Below are 16,220 nucleotides of genomic sequence, written 5' to 3' on the forward strand. Positions count from 1 at the left end.
TTCCACACTTTGACAACTCGGTCACTGAAGTCGTATTTTTTACAGTCAAGTTTGGAGTGGTTAATATTAAGTTTAAATCTGTTGTGCGCTCTTGTGTTGTTGTGGTTAAAGCTGAAGTAGTTGTCAACTGGCAGGACGTTGCAGCATATGATCTTGTGGGCAATACTTAGATCTTGTTTAAGGCGTCTTAGTTCTAGACTTTCTAGGCCCAAGATTGAAAGTCTAGTCTCGTAGGGTATTCTATTTCGAGTGGAGGAGTGAAGGGCTCTTCTGGTGAAGTATCTTTGGACATTTTCAAGGGTGTTAATGTCTGAGATGCGATATGGGTTCCAAACGGAAGAGCTGTATTTGAGGATGGGTCTGGCAAAAATTTTGTAAGCTCTGGTAAATAGTGTGAGATTGCCAGAGCAGAAGCTACGTAGGATTAGGTTTACAACTCTTGAAGCCTTCTTGGCTATATTGTTGCAGTGGGCTTTGGCACTTAAATCTTTTGTTATTAGTGTACCAAGGTCTTTAACCGAGTGGGGATTATCTGTGATAATTTGATTATTCAGTTCGTATTTGGAGTTCAGATTCTTCTTCCCAATGTGTAGGACAGAGCACTTGCTAGTTGAGATTTGGAGTTGCCATGTGTTAGACCACTCAGAAACAGCGTCAAGGTCTTTTTGGAGAGTAGTTGTGTTATCGGTGTTATTGGCAGCTCTGCGTACACGCACATTGAGAACAGGCTCCTTCTCCTCTTCTTCTCTGTCTTCTGCCCTCATGGCAGCATCTGGAGGTTCTGAAGGCCCTGGCTGAATCTCTGCTTCTAGTACCAAGTCTTCTCCAGCCTCCTCATTGTCAGGTTCTGCTTCCAGCTGCCTAGGCCAATGGTGAATCACCACACTGGCAGCCACACTGTCTGAACCAGTGGCTGCTGGCAAGCCACAACACCTATTACATCACAAGCTGTGATGTCCTTTGTGAGCTCATATACTTTCATTGCTGCCATCAAATATGTTCTGGCCAGCTGATGGTTTCAAATAATGTTTTTAGTAAGAAAGGGGTAGAATTATGTACCTTGGTCATACTCATATTTTTCACTAAGCATCTGAATAAGATGAGACACTTTTTGGCCCTTTTCCTCCTTAAAACACAAGCACAACCAAAGCCGAAAAAAGCTCACACTATTCTATGTAAACTGAGATCTCTAATCTAGCGCATACCTTGCAAATGAACATTCAAATTTGCTATAGAGATTAAAGTGTTATGCAGAACAAAGGGAACCAAGTTTAACAATTTAATGAACCATTTAAACATGATTCAAAGTGAATTGTGACCTGTAATTGGACTTATGACCATTGTACCACTCTTGCAGTCATATGATTGCAATTTTGGCACTTGGCAACCAGCTCACAACTGTTTGCAGTATCCTATGTTCACCTGATTTGGAAATGTTTGCCTTTATTGCCAATTTCTGTTTAAAAAAAAACCTATTGGGGAAGCTGGATTCATAATGACCGTATGATTTGTTTAATGACCCAGTGATTTGTTTAATAAGCACTGTAAATGCTGTCATCAAATCAGTTCTAAAGTGATTTATGACTACAATGAGTTATGACAGAAGTTATTGTCTCAATTGTGGTTGTAGGTCGAGGACTAGCTACAGGGAATATACATTGGGGAAACTACAGGATCAATTGTTTCCCACAAGCAGACAAAGCACAGCACCAAAGGGATCTTATCCCATTTGTGACACTAAATATTTCCTAGTTTGAAAATACAGTACATATTTTTCTCTGCACAAGAATTATAAAGTACTCCATTGCCATCTGTTGATGATTGTGAAAAGTGCATGCGGATCAGACAAGAGATTAACTCCCAAATAAACCAAAAGATTAGAAAGACAAATCATATTAGGAGGGGAAAAAATCATGCCCATTCTTGAGAAATCCATACTCTTTCATTAGAAGAACCAAGCAAAATACCTAACATTCAAGATAGGGGAGGAAATGTTACAAACAAGGATGAGGAAAGTTTTAAACGTCATTTTACATTGTAGCCACATTTTTAGAAAAATGCTTATTTCTAATTCCCTGCTAAAAGTTATCAAATAATGCACATAATAACAATAACAGTATATGCAATTTAAAAGTAAGAATGTGAGAGGACAGTGGAAAGAATTGTGTTTGATACTAAACTATAATAATTCTCTGTGGTTTTATTGAAAAACTGCAATCTAAAAGACCTGAACAAGAGTCTTTGTAAAAAGAGATGTTGTTTGCCTGGGGCAAAGGTCTGCATGTGGCTCTTTCATCCCTCTGCTGTGGCTCGCTGTGGCTCAAAACATGTCTCACAATATGTGACACCCGCCGGCACATGATTTATTGAGCTTTTTGACCCATTTTTTTTCAGAGTTCAAAATGTTTTTCTTGCATGCAGAAATAAAAAAAATGTTTTCTCTATAGCAGTTCATTCATTACATAAATGCAACACACTATAGTTTTTTATACATAGCATAAACGTAAAAAAATAATATGCAGTGTCATACTCATTTTAGATGTCAAATGGTTTTTGTGACTTCGGGTGTTTTCTGTGGAAAACGGGTCCAAATGGCTCTTTGAGTGTTTCAGGTTGCAGACCCTTGGCCTGGGGGCATTGTTGGACTTCTTGTTGCTTAAGGAAAATTGGGACTAAGCTTGCTAAACTTCTTGAAATCTTTCTGAACTGGGAATAATGGCTACAATGAGGCTTGATTTGGCAAACTATTTTCACATTTCAGCACTTTAGAATATTATCCCTGTGTATATTTAGTTCAAATGTGGCCATAGTATATAACAAAACAAGCTAAATGTTACCCATAAATAATATATCTCAAAAGCAAATGGCTGTACCTCTGAAAAGTTCTCATTAGAATACATAACAAAATATGAACCAGTTTGCTTTTGTTAATTATTTTCTTAAAGAAGTTGTCTCAGGGTTAATACAATGATTTGCAGTATTCCACACATACTATTTAGAATTGTAGGATTGTTGTGATCGAAAAAGGGAAACCAACAGGAGTAGAATCAAACAAAGTCATTGTTTTCTTAGTGGAGGTTTTTCTAAATTTTTATTTATTTTATTTTATTTATTTAAACATGCCTGGGATATCCATCCTAAGATAAAATATAGGAAATAGTATAAGGGCAGACTAGATGGACCATGAGGCCTTTTTCTGCCGCCAATCTTCTATGTTTCTGTTTCTATTTATTTGTCATACAAATATAGTATTGTATTGTAATATGTTTAACATAATATAAGTATAAAGTAGAGATAGAAAGACATTAGGACAGGAACGGTAGGCACAAAGGTACACTTATGCACACATCTGGCTTCTCAGAATAAGTCACTGAATCAGTTTTAAAAGCTAGATTCCATTATCCTAAGCACCAACTAATTAACCCCATTATCTTTTTTTGTCACTGATATGGAATTCCTTCCTCCCCCCCCCTTTTTTTTTTGAAGAAGAACGGATTGGGATCGATGGTTGGTGATGGGGATCATTGGAACAGCAATTGGAATTCTTGGTTTCCTGACTCACCAAATAATAGATTACCTCATCAGATTAAAATGGGGTTTGGTGGAAGACTATCTTCAGGTAAAGGAAAATTATATAATATAGCTTTTATTGCAATGGTAAACTCAACTGAAATGTTCTTGTCTAATATTAGGATTGTGCTATATTCATTACCTTTCTCCCTGCTCAAGAATTGAATATAGTTGCCTGGAGATTTTAAATTGTGGCTGGGTCACATCGAGATAAGGTTTGTTTTATTTTGTTTAGTGTATTATGTTCCACAGCTACTACAGCCCATACATTAAATTTTGACGTGTTTTGGTGTGTTTTGCAAATCCAGCCAATATGATTCACCCATCGACATGCTTAAGCAAACTATGGCTTGGTAAGATGTATAGATCCATACGTCATACTTTCTTTTCACAAGATTGCCCATTTTTATAAAAAAGGACTTGCAGTGAGGTCCTTTTCCTGTTTACTTAATATTAAGTGAGTTTTTTCAGCTTCCAAGTGAGGACAACTAATGATAAATGTTGTGAGCCGCTCTGAGTCTTCGGAGAGGGGTGGCATACAAATCTAATAAATTAATAATAATAATAATAATAATAATAATAATAATAAATGTCAGTTTAGAATAGAATACTTAGTTAGCCAAGTGTGATTAGACACAGAAGGAATTTGTCTCAGGTGGAAAACTTGGTAATAGCCTGTAATTTTCAAATGACCCACAATTAGTTTTGATAGGGTTTGTATATTTGCATGTTGTAATCCATAAAGTGACTTGTTTGTTTCTGACTTTTGTTGTCTGCATAGGCACATATACCTAATTTGAGTCAACCAGGTGTTCTGTCGGGCTCTCTGGTAGACTCCTCCCAAAAATTCACAGGTACAAATTTCAGACACACACACGTTTGAAAATACAAAACAATGTTCTTTATAATGAAAATTCACTTAAACTAAGCCCTCTTTTGGTATAACAAAGAGCACTGGTCTCCAAACAAACTGGTAATTTGTACAAGTCTCTTATCAGTTCTGTGATACTTAGCTTGCAGCCGTGAGGCAATTCACAGTCCTTCTTCTTTCACAAAGTGAAACACACTTTGCTCTGGTTTAGTTTCAAAGCGGGGAAAAATCAGCACCCAAAAGGTCAAAGTCAGTAAAGCAGTCATGACACACAACGATCAGATAATCCTCCACAATGGCCAAACCCACAGGCTGCTATTTAGAGCAGCCTCACTAATTACCACAGCCCCACCCAACCACAGGTGGCCTCATTTTCTTTGATAATAATCTCTCAGTTGTTGTTGCCTATGCATCGCTCTCCGCATGCGTGGCTGTATCATTAACTCTTGTTCTGAATCCAAGGAGGAGCTAGATAATTGATCTCCTTCTGAGCTGTCTGCCACACTCTCCTCCTCCCTGTCACTCATATCTTCTTGGTCAGAGGAGCCTTCATCAGCAGATTTCACCGGGGGGGGGGGGGGAGAGGGCAAAACAGGCCTGCAGCATGTGGATGTCTCCTCCACATCCACAGTCCTTGGGGCAGGAGCTGAGCCAGAGCTAACCACAACAACAGGCAGGGGCAATTTTAGAAGCAGCCATATGAGTCATTTTCAAAGGTTTGCATGCGACTATATCTGGGCTGTATAAATCTGGGTAACATTAAATGGCAAGCAAAAGGTAATGAAGTAACACACATGTACATACACAAGGGAAGAAAGATAATATGGGAGAAGAGGTTCTGTAAGGGGTTACTAAGGAAGTTAAAATAGATTATGTGATGAAAAGAGTTGGAGCTTTGATCATGCATTCACAGATTTTTGACACTTTCCCCCTGTCACACAGGGTGGGGTGATGGCACCTAATATGCCTTAGAAACCTGCTAAGATGAATAAAAGAACTTAGGCCCAACTACCCAGTTGGAGTTCTTTCTTCCATGCAGCGATTAAAGCAACCCTATGCAACATACCAGGTCCTATTTAATAATTCTTCCCATTTTTTTTCTTCAAGCTTCTTCATTGAATCTAATAAATCAAATTATTCTTCTTTGTCTATTTTGGGAAAAAAAAAAACCTAACTGAAAAATGTCAGATAGCCATTAGAGACCTGTTGCTGCCTATATAAAGTAGTATTCTTTGGTTCCAGGTTTTCTTTTATTTATATTGAGAGTCAGATCAAAGGGAAGTGCTGAATGCTTGAAGTGGAACAGCCTATAAAAAAATCTGCATATTATTGGATGTGTTGACAACAAGGACACAGTTGTCAGAAGAGGATGCCTGATGAATAAGTAGATCAGCACATCTGGTCTTTATTTTAACCTGGCAGAGGTTAAAACATTGAAAGCAAATGAAAGCTTTAACCAATATCTATAAGAGCAGCAGCCAGAAGAAACAAAAGACATTTGTCTTTGTGCCATTGAATTTGGCCATAATCAAAAACATGATAGGGCTTACTTCAGCTGCAGGAAGAAGGTGCTGTTTTTGTCCCACTGGTGCTCTGAGACTGAAGGCAAACGACCAATATTTTCTTCCATTTCCCTGCAAGTTTTTAACTGCCACACCTCCACTTTTCATAGAAATTGCTCTATTAACCTTGCCTACTTATAAAATGCATCACCTGCAATTCAATGGAGCATTCAGAGACAAGCCACTTTGGGTCTTCACTAAACTATAAGGCTTTGCAGAATAGTCTATTCTTTTCTAAGTAGTTTATCAATCCTTGCCCAACCTGAACTACAACTCCCTTAATTCCCAATTAAAAAGTCCACTGGTCATGATGGGCCTTTAAGGAGGATGATGTCATGGTCCTCAATATACCCAGAATATTGCCTGATCTTTCATTCCTAAAGCATTAAAATAGACAGTTCTAGTGATTCATTCTGATTATGGTATGTGCTTGTATATTATCCTGCAGTATATTATTCATACCATGAAGCAGATTATGGAGATAAAATTGCACTAATACATACATGTGATGCCCATCTCATTTCCTTTTCCATTCTATTTTCACTTCCCTGATATAGTTCTTCTGGTAGCTTTCCACATATTTTATTTGTTGTTTGATGATCCAAACTTTGAACTCTGAGATTCTAAAAGTGCAAAATATGTGTAAGTGTAAAAAAAAGCATGTCTTCTTTTTAGGTATGATAACTTTAGAATTAATAGCTAATGTCTCAAAACTACATGAACGACAAAGCATTTATTGCAGTTTAGCATAATTTCTGATGCTGTACTGCCTACTCTTAAAACCTATCCTAAAGGGCTGATTGCAGATTTTTGAAAGCACTGAAAACGTGATACTTTCTGTGTAAGATCTGCAGAATTCAGTGAATACACAAGAATTGCTAACAATGAAGAAGATCCTTTAAAAAAATCAAGCGTGGTACAAGTAAAAGCCTGTTTTTATGTTGATAAATGAAAAAATTCTGAATACAAATAGAGAAATAGAGCGGAGATATAAACTACTGGAATGTTAATATCTTGCCGTTCTGGAATTCCAGCATAAAAAGAGTGTTTAAAACAATGGATTTCCAATGTGCATTTTAAGCTGTCCATAGTTTCTGGTTGTTGGATGGTCTATAAAATAAAGAAATAAATAAATATGCAACTCTTCTAAGTCTCTTTGCTCTTAAATGTTACTCATGTATTCTTGGATGACACCTACATTGCTTTTTGATCATGGTCCTGTTTGATCTCAGATTCTGGGCTTCTAGCTTTTGCAGCTTAAAGTCCTCACAATTCATTAGCGTTCTACCACTGAATAGTCAGTGGCAATATGGTCAATACCTTTCTTTCTTTCTTTCTTTTTTCATTCCTAATGTTTTCTGCACGATCAGCTCCCCCCCCATCATTAACTGAGTATTGATCCATTAGTTGCAAAGGAAATTGATTGATCAGCTTGTCAACCAAACCTGACATGGTGGATTTGAGAGCAAACAATTGACCCAAAGTTGTCCAACCAGCTATAATGTTTAAAGTTGAGACTAGAAGTCACATTATTCTAAGCACAGTCTGGTACCTTAATCATTAAACAAAACTGACTCTCAATACCTTCTATTCTTTTGTAGGGGGAAATGTCCAGGAGCATTTCAAAACTGACTGCTGATCTCTACTGTTAATATAGGAAGTGCCATTCTTAATTCCAAGTCCTGTCTTTGGGTCTTATATCGAGTCCACAAACATTCCGGGTCAAAATAGAGAGGACGATTAGCAAATGTCTGATCAAAGACAAATAAGATAAATCATGGGTATTAGCAAAGCATCGTGAGTGCAACAGGGATGTTCTAGGGATCAGATTACTTGCATCCAAAACAGAGGATGCCTGCAAAGATATAACTCAATATATATACAGTGAGTCCCTCTTTTTTTTAAAAAAAGCCTTAAAGTTTTGGATTTTTTTGATTCCTCTCACCTCACCTTCTTCCTTCGGCAGCGACTGTCCCCCTCATCTTCCTCCTCCTCCTACCCAAATTCTGAGCTTTTATTTCTTTCCTAATGGGTTTGCACGCATTATTTGCTTTTACATTGATTCCTATGGGAAAAATTGCTTCTACTTACAAACTTTCTACTTAAGCACCTGGTCACAGAACAAATTAAGTTCTTAAGTAGAGGTACCACTGTATATCAAAATATGATGTACAATGTAACAATAAAGCAGCTACAGAGCAAGAAAGGGGGTTTTTTTAGACTTGGTATTTCAATAATTGTTAATGCTAAGAGATTGTAAAGAATGGCTTTTGAGTACCAAAGACTTAGAGTAGATTTTAGCCCATAAATTTTTTTTGTGAATTTTGCTTTGTCGGGATTCTATTAAAACCCTGATTCTACTACTAGTCATATGTAAGGAAACTTGAGAAAATTATGGAAATGTTTCCAAGACTGAGGTAAATACCACTTACATTTGTGAAGTGGTAGATTCAGGTTTATGTATCTGGTCTTCCTGAATTACTACACAGTGCCACATGTTTGCAATTTACAGTCAAACGATCTGGCCCGAGGTTACGGCAGGAAATTTGTGGTAGTTTGCTGAACTATTTCATCTTGGAGGCATCTTTGACGTTTAGCCACAAGCGAATCTAACCTCAGTATCATGACATTTTTTGCAAAAGCATGGGAGTAAATTTACTTGTGATGGGCACTCCAGACATCTTGACTCCAGCCAATCCAACAGAAACAAAAGGGGAAAAAAGTTGGAAGATGGAACAATATTTTGTTGAAGATATAAATAGAAGAAATATATTTTATGAGCTTCTCTGATGATGTTTTATAAAACACTAATGATCAATGAGTTGGATCAGTCACAACTGTCCTCAAATCAATGGTTTATTTACTTCAGAATGTGTAACAAAAGTCTGCTCCCAGTATCACCCAGCCTATATCAAATCAGTTGGGTATTAGTATAAAGTTGGTAGTAGAAATGTTTGTTTAGTTGGAATGATAATTATAGATGCAACTGAATTACAACATAATTTGCAAAGTGAGGAACTATTATTGTAGGAACTGGACAAATTATTAAGTCAGTATCTTTTCAAAATTGAAGTAAATAAACACTGTATATTAAATATATGCAACAGTATATGTAGCATTCAAAAGCTACTATTTTTAGTTTAAAAGCAATGTAGCCAATTTAGTTTGCATTTATTTAAAAATAAATGTACTGCATGTCTAAATAGATAAATACCGAAGATGGCTTTCTGCTTGTGCATGTAAATCCACTGCTTCATTATATTTTTATTATAGGGCTTTGAGGCTAATGAGGTGAAATGGGGAGTGCTAGACTGTATGTGTCTGTGGGAAAGGAATTTTCCATATTTTATTAAATGATAAAAATAGCACTAGACATTGGCAGAGATGCAGGGAATATTATGCAAATAAACATATGCTTAGCCTCAATACATAAGTCATTGATATCAGCAATTGTACCACTGTTTTGCGCTAGCAATTCACTATTGTCATGTGGATTTGATTGTGAGCAGAAATATGTCTAAAAGTCAGGGATGAAAGTCAAGAGTTCAGTACAAAGGGTAAACATTATTATAGATGTTCATGACCATACCATTTGTTGATACCACTTGGACAATGATGTTTCTGTGGACTGGTTGAACCCTTCAAGCAGAGTTGGAAAGATAATATCAGTAGTCAATTCCAAAGTCTGCTCAGTGCAAGCCTACAAATTAAAAACTCTTTTATCTTCCAGCAAAAGGAAGAGTTATTGGCAATACTGTTGATTTGTTTCATTATTATTATTATTATTATATTTTATGAAACCCTCTTCCTGAAAATTAAGACCGTTCCCTGTTTTTATAACCTGAGATGATAAAACATGAGTTATGGCTCCTTTTGTGTGCTACTCTTTAAGATACATGAAAAATGCTTTTATATTCCTCTGTATTCGTATTGTTGGAGATTAGATCATCTCTTTGCACCTACAAGCAGAGGTGAGCTGCTGCCGAAACACCTAATTGCGTGCAGCCCTGCGGCTCTGGAGCATGAGTGCGGGATTGAGTGCAATTACGCTTCCTGCACCTGTGCAGGTAGCAAAATTGCACATAGGGATGAACATGTGGGTACATTTCAGTGAGGTTTTTTGCTTCCCCGCATGCGTTCCAGAGCCGTGGAGGTGTGCGCAATTAGGTACAATTAGGCGTTCCGGCAGCAGCCCAACTCTGCCTACAAGCTTATTTAACCACAATAACAAGCCTCAAATAAGGGTGTTCATACACTATTCTTAGGTTCAATTCTCTCCTGTTCTTTTGTTAGTCAATGAATCTCTTAAGCAATAAGGCAATTTCCTTTCTCTATCCTTTCCTCCCTCCATTCAGACTTCATCATCACACTTTTAAAATAATAATAATAATAAGGTTGACTCAGCCTTCCATCCTTCCGAGGTGGGTAAAATGAGGACCCGGATTGTGGGGGCAATAGCCTAGCTCTGTTAAAAAAGTGCTATTGCTAACATGTTGTAAGCCGCCCTGAGTCTAAGGAGAAGGGCAGCATAAAAATTGAATAAATAAATAATAATAATAATAATAATAATAATAATAATAATAATAATTTATTGGATTTGTATGCCGCCCCTCTCCGTAGACTCGGGGAGGCTAACAACAATGATAAAAACAACATGTAACAATCCAATAATAAAAACAACTAAAAACCCCTATTATAAAACCAAACATACACACAAACATACCATGCATAACTTGTAATGGCCTATACCCCCATGCCTGGCAGTATAAATGAATCTTGAGTAGTTTACGAAAGACAGGGAGGGTGGGGGCAGTTCTAATCTATGGGGGGAGTTGGTTCCAGAGGGCCGGGGCCGCCACAGAGAAGACTCTTCCCCTGGGGCCTGTCAAACGACATTGTTTAGTCGACGGGACCCGGAGAAGGCCAACTCTGTGGGATCTTATCGGTCGCTGGGATTCATGCGGTAGCAGGCGGTTCCGGAGGTAATCTGGTGCAATGCCATGTAGGGCTTTAAAGGTCATGACCAACACTTTGAATTGTGACCGGAAACTGATCGGCAGCCAATGCAAGTCACGGAGTGTTGAAGAAACGTGGGCGAATCTTGGAAGCCCCACGATGACTCTCGCGGCTGTGTTCTGCACGATTTGAAGTTTCCGAACACTTTTCAAAGGTGGCCCCATGTAGAGAGCGTTGCAGTAATCGAACCTCGAGGTGATGAGGGCATGAGTGACCATGAGCAATGACTTTCTGTCCAAATAGAGCTGCAACTGGTGCACCAGGCAAACCTGGGCAAACACCCTCCTCGCCACAGCTGAAAGATGATGTATTTATTTATTAAATTTATATGCTGCCCATCTCATTATTGAAACAACTCTGGCAGGGGTGGGTTTTAATTTACCTCGCCACAGGTTTGCTTCCTCCTGTGCCGGGTGGCTGCGTGCGCATTGCATGGTATGTGGCTCTGTACATGCGCAGTTCTGAAAATTTGCAAAAAATAACATTAAAAAAAGACAAAAATAAGATGGCTGTGCATGCACAATTCCAAAAACTCAGCTTCTGCACATGCACAGGAAAAAAAAATCAGCAAAAAGTTGTAAAATAAAAAATATTTTAAAAAATAATAATAAAAAAGATGGCGGCATTCATGGACTGGCACTGACAGAACCGGTGCGAACTGGGAGGAACCCACATCTGAACTCTGGATAAAATATAGTTTACACAGAAGTGTGAAGGCTTTCTGCATTCATATACAGTGGTACCTCTACTTAAAAAATTAATTCGTTCCGTGATCAGGTTCTTAAATAGAAGCGTTCTTAAGTAGAAGCAATTTTTCCCATAGGAATCAATGTAAAAGCAAATCATGTGTGCAAAACCATTAGGAAAGAAATAAAAGCTCGGAATTTGGGTGGGAGGAGAAGGAAGAAGAGGAGGAGAACAGTCGCTGCTGAAGGAAGAAGGTGAGGTGAGGGGAATCAAAAAAATCCAAAACTTTAAGGCTTAAAAAAAAGGGGGACTGTGAGGCAGCACCCAGAGAAAGGAAAACACTCCGTTCATTCTGGACTGCCAAATCCTCCTTAAGCGCCACCAAAAGGCTCCTCTGGCAGCCCAGAAAAACCTGAGATGGCCGGTGTTGTGTCCAGAGGACAGTTAGGCCTTGTACCCGCCCCATATTCCTTGGGCGGGAAAATACTACAAGGTGATTGGTTGGCTCAGCCTGGCAGCCCGGGGTATATATAGCTGCCAGGCATGGCCATGTTTGTTGTTGTCTTGTTTCCATTCTGTGAACCGTTACCTTCTGCTCTAATAAAAAGAACTGTTACTTACTCACAGAGTCTGCAGTTTGATTCTTGTAAGGATCTAACAGCCGGGATTAAAGGGGGAATGGCAGGAAACTGGCCGGGTCTTCGTGCTGCTCTCAAATTTCCTGGGAATTTTTTCTGGGTTCAGGTTCTTAAGTAGAAAATGGTTCTTAAGTAGAGGCAAAAAAATCTTGAACACCCGGTTCTTATCTAGAAAAGTTCTTAAGTAGAGGCATTCGTAAGTAGAGGTTCCATTGTACTTCTTAATAAAGCAAACTTTCAGTTCAAGTACAATGCATGTCTGCAGCTAATAATTGATAGTTGATGTAAGCCTACATGCTGATGTAAGCCTACACTCTGTACCAAATAAAACAATATTCATTTTGAAGATTAGCATTTTTAATTGGATATCCTGTTACTTAATTACTTGGGGGGTCTTCTGCTTTTATACAGGAGCGTACTCTTTAACAAGGATTCATGTTGAATTCAGATCTGCAACATATATTTTCCCCAAGCTAAAATATATCCAGTTTCCTCTGATCCATTGTGAGGAGGTCATACAATGCTTTAACAGAATATGTAGAGCAAATGAATGTGATAAGTGTTATAACATTCCTCTTTCGCTTACTATGTGTTTATAAAATGGATAGAAGGGCAACTTTCACATGACCTGGATTTACATGTTGGGAACTGGACTTGTGATGATCATTTTATCATCAGGATTAGTTGTGGTAAGTATTAAATACTCTATCTACAGTATCTATCTGCCTGCCTGCCTGCCTGCCTACCTACCTACCTACCTACCTATCTGTCTATCCGACTTCTATCCTGCTAGAATACCAAAGGAATCTGAAATAATTCCTGAAAGATGGAAAATATTTCCTTATAGTGAAAAAAATGAGACCCAAGTACAAATGAGTGAGAACTCACTATTTATGCTACCGTACTTTACTAAGCACATTTTAAACATTAACATTATGATGGACAATGTCCTATTCTTGAACTAACTTATCTCTGGGGCTATCATATTTGGGCTGCAAAAATCTGTATGATCATAAGATCATAACAATATATGAATATTTGATTTGGGAAGTTTCTTGTTTCTATGCTCAGACAGTTTCTAAAGTTCCTATAATTTTATCGAAATTCTACTTTACACACACACACACACACACACACACACACACACACACACACACACACACACACACACCAGAGAGCTGGAAGAGGGAGGGAGGTTTGCTAGAATTGTTCTCTTCTTCCCAAATCCATGCAATCCACTAGTTAGTTTATTTCTGACAGGGCATTGTTAACATATTATAATTGCTAGGATTCCTTGGGATCAAACATTATGATTTAAATAAACAAGAAAACTTTTGATTAGAGCAACAAAAACTTAGATTTAACTATGAATATGATAACCACAGTAATAGTCTTCCTTTCTTTTTGTAGTTCTTTTGTCCAACAGGTGGCCCAAGTGGATTACCTGAAGTCATTGGTTTTCTGAATGGAGCTTCTATTCAGCAAATTTTTAATATTAGGACTTTTGCAGGAACATTTGGCTCTTGTGTTCTAGCTGTAGCATCTGGACTCTTCTGTGGACCAGAAGGGCCTATGATTCATTTGGGGTAAATAATTTATGTTCTTAAAACTATATACTGGTAGAAAAATAAAGCATAAATCAAACAGATTCTAGTACATGAATCTACACAAAAGGTAAAATATCAGGGACCAATTTTTTTCATTCAGAATGTTGAATAAGGCAAGATACACGTTCTAACAAAGTGCAGGTCGTAGTAATGAAAATCAACTAGGTTTTACTAATCTAAGTAAAGTTCTATACATTTTTTGACAAACACCAACAGAATGTGGTGTAAAGTAGTAAACACGTATCGTATTTAATGAATACAAATTCAGAAATAATGGAAGGTAAAAGAAGAACTTGGACGAGGAAAGAATCCAGATTACTGAAGAAAAGTATGTTATTCTGCAGTTTTTACTGTTACTGTTATGCTGCAGTAAATTCCATTTCTAAATTGTGAATGAACATATAATAATTAATCTGAAAAATATAAATAAGTCTATAACTTGATAAGGGGTACATTGTTTTTTTAATTTCATGAAAATTTATAAGGAAACTCATATTTGCAACTGTTTTTTCTAGGGCAAATATAGGATATGGATTAAGCCATTTTAGACCAAGGATTCTTAGAATTTATTTTCCTTCCCTCATCAGATTTTGGAATACAGCTGACAGGTATGGCAATTTATTAACTGTGTGCTTCTAAATTGTTACTGAAATAAAATGAGGACTGCCTCAAGGTAGATAATGGAATGTATAAGATAGAAAATATCAGGCAAGCAGTGGACCAAGGCAATGAGGTGCATGTGTACTTAGACTTTAATAATACATTTGGTAAAGTTGGCCATAACCTCCTTTTTGACAAATTGCAATAATGGAGGATGGAGGATCCTATTACCAAATTGCTTTGCAGTTGACTGAAGAACTGGAGTTCTTATCCCTATGCAGAGGATGATATACAATGAGGTACCCCAAAATTCTGTCCTGGGTGGGTCCAATATTCCTCACTATCTTAAAAAATAATACAGAGGAAAATATAACTCAATTTGCAGATAACAGAAAGCTGGGGGATTGCTAACACCCTGAAAGATTGGCTTAATGTTCAGAAGGAACTTGATACACTTGAACATTGGGCTCTAGTCAACAAAATGTTCTTCAATTATAAATATAAGGTTCTGCATTTAGGAAAACATATATGCACAAATAGAAGACAGAGGGTCTATCTGCTATTAAGCAGTGGAACAGCCTGCCTTCTGAAGTAAAACAACACATCAATTTAGAGTGATTTGTTTTTATTTGGGAAAAGAAATTTGGATAGATTAGAGAGATCAATTAATGCTATACTTTTGGGCACAGTATTTCTGGAATATAGATAGCACAAAAATATGATAACACTGCCATGTCAAACGCATAAAAGAATACCAGAATTAAAATTTCTGAATTTGATTTTTGATTGTCTTCTGTCGTGAACTGACATAGTGGCTGGTTTATAATACCACAGGTGCAAATTTTCTATTCATACAGGATTTTAGATGGATATAACTTGCATAACTAAATTTGCTAAATTTGTATGAAGTAACAAACTTTCAATATATGTGATAAATCAGCAGTTCTTGCAGTTTGAATATGAGTCCAAACACTATCTTTTATTTGAAAATGATGGCATTTGCAAATCTATGGTGTACCAAAAAGTTTTACTTTAAACAAAATGCTATTGTTATTGTTCATGTCGAGCTTAGATTTTGGAAAGAGCTGAAGGATCAAATTCTATTGCTTTAAAACAGTGATTATGAAAATATGTAAATAACATCCAAACCTTTGACCATACTGTTTGTTATATCTCCAAACAAAAAGCTATTACAAGTTATCTGTGGCCCAAGGACAACTTGACAGCCCAAATAAACAAAATATATTTTGTCTTTTAACTGGCTTCAGCAATTTGGGAAAGGAATATGGATTTCTTAAGCTGTTACTTATGGAAAACATTTGACCCATGACCAATAATGTAGACTTCAGAAATATCTTTGTACATTCAGTTAAGACCATGGAAACTTAATTCTACCTGATCTACATTACAGCCAACACACTGGGTTCTGAATCTTTCTTCACAAAAAAACTTGATCTGATTCAATTTGGCAAACCAATTCTAAACAAAATTGTTTTTGTGTTAGCTGTAACCTATTTAAATATTGGGACTCAACCTAACTGTAATATGTACCTACATAGTGGGTTTGGGGTTACATTTATCTTTTTTCCTTTTCCTTTCTTATTTTACAAATCCATGGTTAATATTTGGACAGAGATGTCCAGTTTTATGAAGCGCACAATTGTTTTAT

The 16,220-nt window shown here is 37.2% G+C and overlaps 1 protein-coding gene across 1 annotated transcript in view; it reads left to right on the forward strand.

The window, feature by feature from the left end:
• The window catches only part of LOC139165466 (chloride channel protein C-like), a 68,347-nt gene that overhangs the window by 2,152 nt on the left and 49,975 nt on the right, over positions 1–16,220 (forward strand). Inside the window, exons 3-6 of the mRNA XM_070748641.1 lie at positions 3,490–3,619; positions 12,953–13,033; positions 13,755–13,930; positions 14,467–14,559. Coding sequence (XP_070604742.1) covers positions 3,490–3,619; positions 12,953–13,033; positions 13,755–13,930; positions 14,467–14,559 — 480 coding nt within the window. The remainder of the gene's footprint in view (positions 1–3,489; positions 3,620–12,952; positions 13,034–13,754; positions 13,931–14,466; positions 14,560–16,220) is intronic.

The sequence above is a fragment of the Erythrolamprus reginae genome, chromosome 3 (assembly GCF_031021105.1).
Source record: "Erythrolamprus reginae isolate rEryReg1 chromosome 3, rEryReg1.hap1, whole genome shotgun sequence".
Classification (NCBI taxonomy): Eukaryota; Metazoa; Chordata; class Lepidosauria; order Squamata; family Dipsadidae; genus Erythrolamprus; species Erythrolamprus reginae.